We start from the raw sequence: 11422 nt of genomic DNA on the forward strand, positions 1-11422 counted from the left end.
CTAACCATAGGGCTGCAAAGTTATTACTTCAATCCTCAACGTTCGCATCTACAATCTCGACTCCTAAGTGGATCAGTGTGCTCATACCATCACCAAAGTACTATAGTAGCCATCTCACCAACCACCACCAAAGTACAACAAAGATGAGAGTCGCTCAAACCACTACCATAATCGGTAAAAAGCCTTAGCAGTAACCAAGTGTCGCACAAAAGGTTTAAAGGATAACTTCACGACGCTAGTGTTTATATAACAGGTAACAATTTCCAGAGGTGCAGTTGAGTAGTGATTTGAAACATGGAAATTTTATCTCCATAACACGATACAATCTACATTAGTTTGAAAAAAAAAATAATTCATACTAAAGCTGGCTGCCCATTTACTTTAAATTCTTTTTACACTTGAAACTCCTGATTTACGTATAGAAGCAACACCGCCAAGTTTCACGAGGTACACGCAAAGATGCATCATTCACAACCCGGCGCATCAAAGTTTGGAAACTGCAAAAACTTGATAGACAAAGGAGCAATGGAAATTGGAGAATCCACTTTCACCATGGTTGGTTTTAAGCTTGGGATATCTCCATTCCTGGTTAGCTCTAATGGAACTCCATTCAAAAGCATTGTTTTACTTTGAATATTTCCATGTCGCGGCGTTAAGTGGTATTCCTCCCGTGACAAGTTTTCATCTGTGGATTTGGATCCAACCCACGAAACCGCTGTCTTGAGATCGTGAACAAATGGTGACTTCTTTTTTAAGGTTTTGTATTGAGTTGTATGTAGATTTATGTTTAGGATGTTGTGAACACTCAGTGTGAAATGAGTTCGGTTGCTGAGGTTGATCAAAAGCAAAGTTATACCTGGCTGCCACATATAAACAACATATGAGGAACAAAATATCATATGCTGATGCGCGCTCCGCTAGTCTCACATTTCCAAACATGAACACGAACTTACTTTGCCTTTTGAACAGTGAGCATAAGTGCGCAAATGTGGTGCAATGTTTTTTCTATCAACAGCAAGAACTCCGGTACCCATAAGTTGGTCCCAAAGAAGTGCACTGCTTCAATGAATTCATTCAGTTGAACAAGATGATCATACTTTATCCAGGTTTATCGAGATATAAAAAAAATAGAAAATATAGTCTCTGTAGAAAGATCCTTGCCTGTAGTAATCAGGGTTAGGCATGAAAGTCGTTCTATTTAGGAGACCATAATTTCCACCAATTAACGTTTGTCGGCAATATACTTTCGTGTGATACTTGGCTGCCATTCCAAGCTGATCCAAGTACCTATAATATTTAAACTTATATAAGCTGTTTTGACTTTGGAGGTCAAATAAGTAACTTAAAAAAAGGTCAAAGTAAACCTTGATAGAGATGGTTACCAGAAGCTATTTACAAAAGTGTCTGAAACATGAAGACCACCACTGTTGTAGGCCCCACCAGATTCCCCGATCCAAGCAGATGCCCACGGACCATCCATGTCAATTGTTTGTTGAAGACCAGTAAACGTGACTGATGCCCGACTCAAGAAATGGGGATCTAAAATCTTTTTTACCAAATTTCGATCAACACCTGTCAAAGAGAAAGAACTCGTTGTTGACTTTTAAGAGTCAAACCTAGTACTTATTTGGTTCAAGCTAGCATAGAATCTTTCAAAAAAAGTTATCTCCAGTATATCTATATTTTACATCTTTTTGTATGGTAAAATGCAACTATCACTATTTTTACAAAACTGATGATTCTTGTAAATCTTGAAGTTGAAAATTAACTCATTTGACAATCAAAAGTCATACATAAAAACCCATCATTAGTAGTTTGACCAGAACAAACCTGGGCCTAGGTTATACAAATGGAGTGTCAATACATTGACAATTTCTGACCCAGAAGACTGAAGAAGCGTAGCAAACCATTGTTTATCAAAAAATCCTCCCGGTGCCACAAGTAACGGTTTTGGCCGGAATCGCCTGTATAAATCGTCAATTATACCCCTGAGTTCAATTACATCACTCCCGTACTGATCAGCATCTACCATTGCACCAATCCCCTTACCGCTTAACTCATTACCTGCAGCAATTATTCCCCTTAATTTGTAATAGGATTAAAAAAAAGAAAGCATAGAAGTTCAAGTACATTATCTCATGTATGATTTTGACTTTATTTTAGGTGTGAAAACGAGCCGAGCTTGAGCCTAAAATAAAGCTTGTTTATTTATCGAGCCCGAGCTCGAGCCTGGCATGTGAAGCTCGTCAGGCTCGCCAAGCCTTATCGAGCCTTAGTGTAATATTAGTTTTTATTTATATTTAATAACATTTACCCCTTATATAAAGTTGTCTAGTAAACGAGCCGAGTCGAACTTATTTAAACTTGTTAATGAGCCGAGTCGAGCTTATTTAAACTTGTTAATGAGCCGAGTCCGAACCTAAAAATAAGCTTGTTTAGTAAATGAGTCCGAGCTTCACTTATCGAACTCGCGAGCCTAAACGAGCCTATTATTTTTATGTAATATATTAATTAGTATATAACAAACGAGTCGAGCTCGAGCATAAGAAACTACCAACGAGCCGAGCTCGAGCTTGGTCAAGACTCAAGATCAGGCTCAGCTTGCCTCGTTTGCACCCCTACTTAATTTTCATAAAAAAGTAAGTTACTAAATTCATAAATAAATGTCAACATACCGAACTCCCATGAATCAATCTTATACCCTTTGGAAACTGTATATTTTATGAAATCACGGGCATTACTGGAATTCCAATCTCCACCCCAAGCACCCTTTTTAACCTGTTGTCTCCCATAGAGTGCATTCAAGCCAAATGTCACAAGCGCTCTATAAATGAAGCATTTCCTTTTTTAGCATTATTAATAATTTGCAATTATTTATGGATTGAATTTTAATAATTAAAAATTTACCTTGTTTGGTTGAAGAACTGATTTAGTTCATCCCACCTACTCATGGGAAGACAGCCTTTCGAGAAGCCAAACAGTCCCCCTTTCGTTTTTGTAAACGGGTGGCAAGGTCCGGAGTAATTACCAACCTTATACAATACTTGGTCTTGTAATGAACCACCGACTCGTATTCTCATACGTTTAAAAGCTGTTGAAGCCATTTAAAATATTTCGTTTTAGTAAAAGTGAGTTACTTGCATTACAAGACAGTATAAACAAACGTTGAGTTGTTGACACTCGGGAAACCCGAAAAATAAACAACCTTGAACTGCTTTGGCTAGAAATGGATGAGATAAGTCCTGAAAATATTGAAGTGTAACACAGTAAGAGGTTTAAAATTATAAGATGTCACAGTCCAAAATTTGGTCTTACACAAATAATGGTTAATACACGCCATTTTAATTTTCCCCCAAACTTAGACTTGGCGGTATTGACCCATCTACTTATGAACGGGTCAATTCAGGTTATTGTTTCAGTCTTATGGTTCAAACGGGTAATATCAAAAGATTGAAGACTTGTCTCGAAAGAAAACGGGTCAAAAGGACTAAAAGTTGCCCAAAGTGTATCATGCATAAAACCTCCTAAATTACTTTATTAAAAAATTTTATCATAGTAGAAATAATATAACTTTTGTAATCATATATTTCACTAACTATTTGAGAAAAAACTAAAATTTTGGATAAAAAAATTGGTGATGTATAAAAAAATTGCCGGTTTTGATGTGATTACGAGGTTAACTGTCAACACACGCTATACATATTCTTAGCGGTAGTTAAATCATGCATTAAACACTAACGTCATGCGAAAAAAAAAAAAAAAAAAACTTTTGCTTAACAATATGTTCAACTGCTGCTTGCTGCAAATGATAAAACAATGACTACTTATCAAATTCGGTGACATAAACATAAACCTCTTCTAGAACACGCTTACCAGATTCAAAGCAGATGAAGATCCCCAGGGACATTGGTGGTAATCACACTTATTATCCGGCCACCAATCGATAGTAGCACAAATATAACTGGCATCCGTATGAGCCATCGGTAAACTCCCATTAATCACAAGATATGACTCTTCAACATCTTGTGCCACAATCACAGAAACTGATGCTAGAATAACAACTAATGAAGTGCAAAACTCCATTAATGGATCAATTATTTTTCTGCAAATTTTATGATCAAATAAATGAGAAAGTAGTTGATTATTATTATTTTCTAATTTTTCTACCAATTAGGTGAAATATTAGGTGTTCCTAAATAGACTTTTCTATCAGCCGAACCAATTAAATAATAATGAGAATAAAAATTTTGGTGTTTCTTGTTTATAAATATAATGTCTTTTCGGCTACTAGATAAACCCTAAAAGTAGAAGCAAAGCTACCAAGAGGATCAATTCTTAACTTAAACGAAACATACTAATTAAATTCTATAATTTACATCTTGATATATGAATTACAAGGGTTTGAAACAACACAACTTATAGTTGTATACTCCATAACATCAAATTAAATAATAATAATAATAATAATATTTTTTTTTTTTTGAGACTTTTGAATATGACAAAATAAATGGATTTTGAGTAATTAAAAAAATAATAATAAAAAAAAACAAATGCATATTTACCATGAAGAAGTTTAACAAAGTGAAGCAAATTGAGAAACCCAGATGGATAAATTAACCTGGAGAAGTGATTAAACGACGATGAAGTTGCAGTGACAGCTCAAGCGGTGTTGAGAGGTAAAAAAGAAGCTTTTTTTTACTCTGTTTCATATGATTCTGCTGCGTTTTAGGGAAATGGACATGAAAATTGTATGCTGGTTTTATGTTTCGCATGATTTGACAACAGGACGATAAACCTTCACGGCTTCACCGTGTGCGTGCGTGTTGAAGCAAAAAAATTGGTGAGATTGAAGGGACGCTTTACCAAATGTCTCCCGCTAATTTTATTATTAATAGGACTGGATTAGTCTATTAACTAGGCCCATTAAAGGTTAAGCATCGGATTTTAGTAATTTAAACCTTTTTATTATATACACAAGTTGTTTTTGGGTCTAGTGACGGTAAATACACCGAGCCCAGCGGGGATACTTGAAGCCCGTCTACTCAAAACCACATACCTTTTTAATTGAAGAGTAAATTACTATTTTGACGCTTATGGTGTAGCCAGTTTAATTCATTCAGCTCAAAAAGAAATCTAATCTAATCTAACTACTATAATAAAAGAAACCACTTTAGGGACACTTGTAATCATATTAGGCCATCTCTTATATATAATTATTATTTTAATTTAATTCTCTTCTAATTAATTATAGATAATCCTCCTACAAAATATTATTTAATTTAATATCTTATATTATAGATAACTCTCCTACTAAATATTATTAGTTTAATATCTTATGAATAATTATTATTTAGTTTAATGTTCTTCTCATTTATAATATTCTTTATTTGAATTAATTATATTTGAACTTTTGTTTAGTTTGGTATAAAATAAATTTTACGAAACTTAAAATAAAATTAATTAATATTATTTATCATTTATACATTTACGGAGTTTTAAATAAAGGGTTAAATTTATTGAGACTTCGTTAACAAATTTTGCAACAACAGAATAATCTATTTTTATCACGAAAAATAAACTTTGTATTAATATATTAAATATTTTTATTTTCATTGTATAAAATTACATTTACTCGACCCATGTAACACATGAGGTTTTTTAAGATATAACTTTTTATTATTTGATATATAAAATTAGATTTACTCAATTCGTACAATACACGGGGTTTTTTAAGGATATATATATTTTTTTATTATTTAGTACAGAAAATTACATTTATTCAAACCGTGTAATGCGTATATTTTTAAAGATGTAATTTTTTTTATTGTTTGGTATATAAAATTATATTTATTCAACCCGTGTAATAAATGAGGTTTTTTAAAGATGTATTATTTTATTATTTGATAAACAATATTACATTTATTTAACCCGTGTAATACACGTGGTTTTAAAGATATAACTTTTTTATTTTGTATATAAAATTATATTTATTCAGCCTGTACAATATGGTTCTTATAGATATATTTTTTTATTATTTAATATATAAAATTATATTTATTCAACCCGTAAAATAAATGATGTTTTAAAGATATATTGTTTTATTATTTAGTATATAAAAATTATTTATTCAACCACGTATAATATACGGGGTTATAACCTAGTATTTTAATATATCAAACCTCGAGGTTACATTCTATAACGGTTTTAGCCTCTAACACCATCTTTATTACTTTTTACAGTTAAGTGTAAAGGTAATTAGATCGGGTGGTTCTGCTGGTGGCACGATGATACTTGTCACACCCCCAAAATACCACATGCGGAAACCCCCGCGAGGCGTGTGACGTACCAGGATCTAGCCACCAATCACATTGAACTTAGATTAAGATGTTAAATAAAACTTTCATTCCTTAACATGAGTTGTTACAAAACATTAAATGCAATACAACATGTACAGCGGAAGCATAAATCATTTGTGATGTGTTTCATAAAACATATGTATATAAGTCATTAGACTTGTCTCGTGATTCCATGATTCTCGACCCATGACCACTCCAGCATCCCAGACAGCAAGTCCCAATAATATAACCCTACAGACCTGCAAGCATGCAGACAAGTGTGTCAGACGATGCTGGTGAGTTCAAAGTTTTGTTAACGCGTTTAGTTACCAGAAGTGTGTTTAAAACAGTTCAACGTTTTGTTTTGATGTTGTATTACTCGATTACCGTATGTAGCGACTAGATGTGAATGCCCAACCCCAATGCCTCCATTTAGGCATTGGTCATGATGTCAAGGTATCAAACAACCTTGAATAGATGTAAGGGGTCTTATATGTACACGATGTGAATGCCCAACCCCAATGCCTCTAACTAGGCATTGGTCATGAAGTCCAGGTAATTAGTTCACGCCCGTCCTTTCGGCCCGGTGTGAGGGTGCCAAACCTAATAGCGCTATCAACTAAATACCTCGTTGCTTCTTCAGCAACACGGTAGATGTATGGGGTCTTACATGATTTATATTGTGTTCAATAACCAACATCCCAAATAATCAGTTTACCCAGTATTCCCTTTAGAAACGTTTACCAGATGTCCCAAACCACCGGGACGCATGCTTAGAAAAGTGCAGTGAACTCACCTTGGTTTGCTCGGTAAGATTAGATACTCGTTTACCAATTGTTCAAACACACCCTAGAATTGTTATCGACACAATTAGTCTTAGGCGCACATAATCCACTAGCACATAATCCACATATTCCACGTAAAGTCAATCCATGTATTCCTTGTTCACATATTACACAATCAAGATATATGTAACTCACACATATAATTCAAACCATGCCAGTTAGTCTATCAACCCTAATACCGTCAAGTAGTCGCTTAACATATATTCTATTAGTAAGTAGATTCGTTTTATGATTTCATGCTTGCAAGACATACCTCATTCAGTTCTTCAACACACAACCATGTAATTAAACTAGATTAATATTTCACGTAAGATTGGTGCAACAATTGCGACTCTCCGGCCTGGATCCAGTTTACAACCTCAAGTAACACGAATTAAAGAAAGATGAGTGGCCCATCGGGGCCCAGCCCACCTGAGTGTGCGGCTGCCCCCAAGATAACATGCGGCCCACCAGGGAACAGGTGGGTCTTCCTAGTTTCTACCCATGCAGCCCGTTCCGTATATGGCCCAGTCCATATACCTATTGCAGGTTCTCAATTCATTAAGTGGGTGTGTGTGCGGTTGACCGAGGGGTGTGCGGCAATTGAATCAAGATATTGGCCGACATAGACTGGTAGCTTTCAACATTTTATTGGACCTTTAAGCTTTTGTATTTTAATCTTGGAAGAATTATTATTTGATTAGAAAGACCCAACTCATGTGATACTGACAACAATTAAATGCTGTTGACTATTTCTAACCAACTTTATTCAATATGCCATCATCATTGCATATTACCAATTTAATTTCACCATTTATCATACTCCTTTTAATTAATATTCACATTAACATGAATGCATATTTATCAACAAGTAATATTGAGATCATGAGTTAATTCTTATCATGCATAACAGTATAATGTCACAAAAACAAATCCTATTTAACTTCAATAATTTGAATGGAATCAAATCACATAACCCGACTATAATTATGAACCCATGTTATTATACAACCAAGATCATGGGTTATCCATCATGATTTAGTTATGATTCGCAAAGACCAAACCAATCTGTTATTCCCTTACCCTTAGAGATCCCCACCCCAATGGTTACAACACTAAATCACCAATTTATATTATGATGCTGCCAGATTTATACTCACGTCGTACTCATCACAATTAACCACTAATGACCCTTATTAAACGTTCATGCTACACGTTAAACACATACAAATGCTCGACCTTATCTAACTCAGTTTATAATCAAGACACCTTGCTCTAATCTTACTTACACACATAGCACACAACACGTAATTACATAATCAAACATGGTCACAACTGATGGGTATACTTACCTAACACTTAGAACGAAAGGGACGAAAGAAGGATTTGCAGGAGGGAAAACTTCCTCGCTGTTAGGTTGCCGTCGATCCCCTAAAAGCCCTAGGGTTGTAGTTTTCAAAAAAATCACCTACGTACTTCTAAACATACATTTATACATAACCTACAAAATGTTTTGGGCTTGTGCGGTTCAGGCCTAAGATAACATGTGTGGGCCGAAAGGGTTTAGAAACAAGGAGAAGGTGGAGTGTAACTAAGGAGGTATGTGGCCCAAATATACGCACGACCCAAGCATACGATGTGTGTGCGGCCCAGACATAAGGTGTGTGTGTGTGTGGCCCAACACACAATCAATCCTTTTCGTCTACATTTTGGTTTAACAAGTTTATTCCCAATGTTTAACAATTAGAAAGACAAAAACGTGACAAAAGGAACCAAGAGGAATCATGATCACAAGACTGAAGAGCACAACAATACCTTGAAAGTTCGGGTTGTCACATCATCCCCAACTTGAAGGAAATTTCGTCCCGAAATTTGACAAGTAAGCACAAAGGAGTGAGGTGGTAAATCAAGTTTGCTGCAGATTTTCTTCAGGTGCTACATCATCCCCAACTTGAAGAGGAATTTCGCCCCGAAATTCACCAGCTTTATCAGAATTAGATTGGTCATCAGGAAAAAGTTTAGAATACTTGAGCTTCATTTGATCCTCGCGTTCCCATGTGAATTCCGATCCACGTCTTGTGTTCCAACGAACTCTCGGGATTGGGATTCGACCATGTTAACTAACCTTGGTTTCCTGGTTCATGTTTTCGATGGGTTCCTTGACAACCGCAACTTGTCGTTAACTTTAGGCTCTAACAAGGGTATCACAAGTGTTAACGTTATCCAATTCGCTAGGTAACTCGAGTTTGTGAGCCACATCACTGATTCGTTCCAGAATTCTGAATGTCCCAATATATCGTAATTAAGCTTGCCACGCTTCCCAGAGCGTATCGCATCCTCCCAGAGTGAGACTTCTAATATGACATGTTCGCCTGCAGCGAACTCTCAGTGTTTCCTAAGTTATCAGGTTTCCTGGCGATCACGCGTTGTCGCCACACGATTTCCAATCTAAATAATCTTCCCAAGAGTTTCGAGTGCAAGTCCTGGACTCGTGATTAGATGGTCATCCACCTCAGTCCAGCAAGGAGGTTGGCATTATCATCCAAGCAATGCCTCAAACAGAGCTGTATGCATACTAAAATGGTAACTGTTGAAGCAAAACTCAACCAAGGCAGGTGTCCTTCCAATTTTTTTTTTACTAAGTCCTTCACACACATGCTCGCAGCATGTCCTCGAGTGTCAGGAGGGTTCGTTTACTCTGACCGCTTGTCCTATGGTGATAAGTAATGCTCATGTCTAGACGTGAACCAAGAGCGTTGTATGGTGCCTATCATAAATTAGGATAGGTCAAAACCAAGGGTAACAGGAGTCGGCACCTCGTGCCTAAAAACCGCCTCCCTCAAAGGAACATTCACAGCTGTGATGACTCATCAGTTTCCTTGATCACAAGAAAGCATGCTAGTAACGTGAGACAATTTACGATCACTCAGGTGATAATGTTCCTGTTTCGAGTTGTAAGTAGACTAGTGCCAGAATCCACTACGGTCAGTTCTCATTTCCATATGGATGTTTCTGGTTGCTGATACTTTACCTTGATTTTCCGACCAGTCAACATCATTCCCATGCATGGCTAGGTGGGCCTTCATGCCCGATTACAAGTACAAGGTTCATAAAGACTAATGTCTCTCATCAAAACCCAGACGACTAGAATATTGAGGCCGGGGTGCTTTGCTCAACACAAATTTCCTACAGTTACCGTATAATGAGATCCACATTGGTTCCATGAGGTAGCGAATATCGTTCGGCCTGCTAAGGTTGTTTCTCCATGCCCCGCATAGGTTCAACTTGAATATTCTCCCTTCAGTTCTCCAGCTTGTGCAGAGCGAGTCTGATCAGGTAAGTTAGAGTCGATAGCGAGCTACAAAGCTCAAACACGTTCAAGTTCCACAGTCGTAATCCTCCCAAATGTTCCATCCAACGATGCCATTTACTGTCTTAACTCTTTCGAAACCAGGGTACACGGGAGGCCCTTGAGATCGGTCTAAGTAACGCATTCGGTACCGTCCAAGTAATGCCTCCAAGTAAATCCAAATACCACGGTGTCCACCGCCGGTTGTGTGTCGTGCAATTCCTCTTTGTAACTCCATTACGTAGGTCATCACTCTTTCGTGTTGTGTCGACGCATAACTGGGACTCTGATTCGAAACATAATGATATACCACTGAATCAATCGCACCTCAGGTAAAAACGATGCTCAGTGCATTGCAGAGTTGGGATTCGAAAACTGAAAAGATATCCTCCTGTTTTGTCTTCCACGAGCACTGCACCCTGCTGTGCTAAAGAGATTGCTGTATCCTCGAAGGGATCTTTGGTGTTGATCAGTTTCTAACAAAATGGATCTTGGCGAGATCCACGCGTATTCCCACTTCGTTGTTTAAATGCCCAAAATGTACCTTTCGAATCCAAAAGTTGCCTTTAACTAGACTTCGCGTGGAGTGGCCCCTCCATCAGGAGCTCTAAACTAGGATACTATGCCGCCCCTGTTGTTCCTTTCTCCTGAAAATGATCCAAAACGTCATCAACAAACACGGTCGATTCTTGTGGTCCAATAAGCTACTGGTGTGCTGATTATCCCTATGATCATGGTGTACAAGGTTGCAATGGCCGCATTGCGTTCAATATGCCATTCTAAGGGTATTCTCCCCTTGGACTTCCACCCAATGATAGTTCATTCGATAGTCAATCCTCGATGGGAACTTGTCCCTCGCAACTGGTCGACAGGTTGTCAATACATGGTCGAGGCAAGCGGTTCTTAACTGTCAC

General features: G+C 37.0%; 1 protein-coding gene across 2 annotated transcripts; it reads right to left on the reverse strand.

Moving 5' to 3' along the window:
* Nucleotides 1-213: 213 nt before the first annotated feature.
* Nucleotides 214-4834, reverse strand: LOC110912161 (heparanase-like protein 1). 2 transcript variants are annotated; one of them, XM_022156837.2, is made up of 10 exons: nucleotides 4619-4833; nucleotides 3874-4102; nucleotides 3206-3242; nucleotides 2908-3091; nucleotides 2676-2824; nucleotides 1831-2064; nucleotides 1383-1572; nucleotides 1162-1287; nucleotides 954-1056; nucleotides 214-860 (listed from the first exon to the last, which is right to left on the reverse strand). In XM_022156837.2, exons 2-10 carry the CDS (start codon nucleotides 4081-4083, stop codon nucleotides 465-467), a joined length of 1629 nt encoding a protein of 542 aa, XP_022012529.1. In that variant the 5' UTR covers nucleotides 4084-4102; nucleotides 4619-4833; the 3' UTR covers nucleotides 214-464. The 2 variants fall into 2 exon arrangements, with proteins under 2 accessions (XP_022012529.1, XP_022012535.1); XM_022156843.2 differs by having other exon boundaries at nucleotides 281-860; nucleotides 4563-4834.
* Nucleotides 4835-11422: the final 6588 nt, after the last annotated feature.

The sequence above is a fragment of the Helianthus annuus genome, chromosome 9 (assembly GCF_002127325.2).
Source record: "Helianthus annuus cultivar XRQ/B chromosome 9, HanXRQr2.0-SUNRISE, whole genome shotgun sequence".
Classification (NCBI taxonomy): domain Eukaryota; kingdom Viridiplantae; phylum Streptophyta; class Magnoliopsida; order Asterales; family Asteraceae; genus Helianthus; species Helianthus annuus.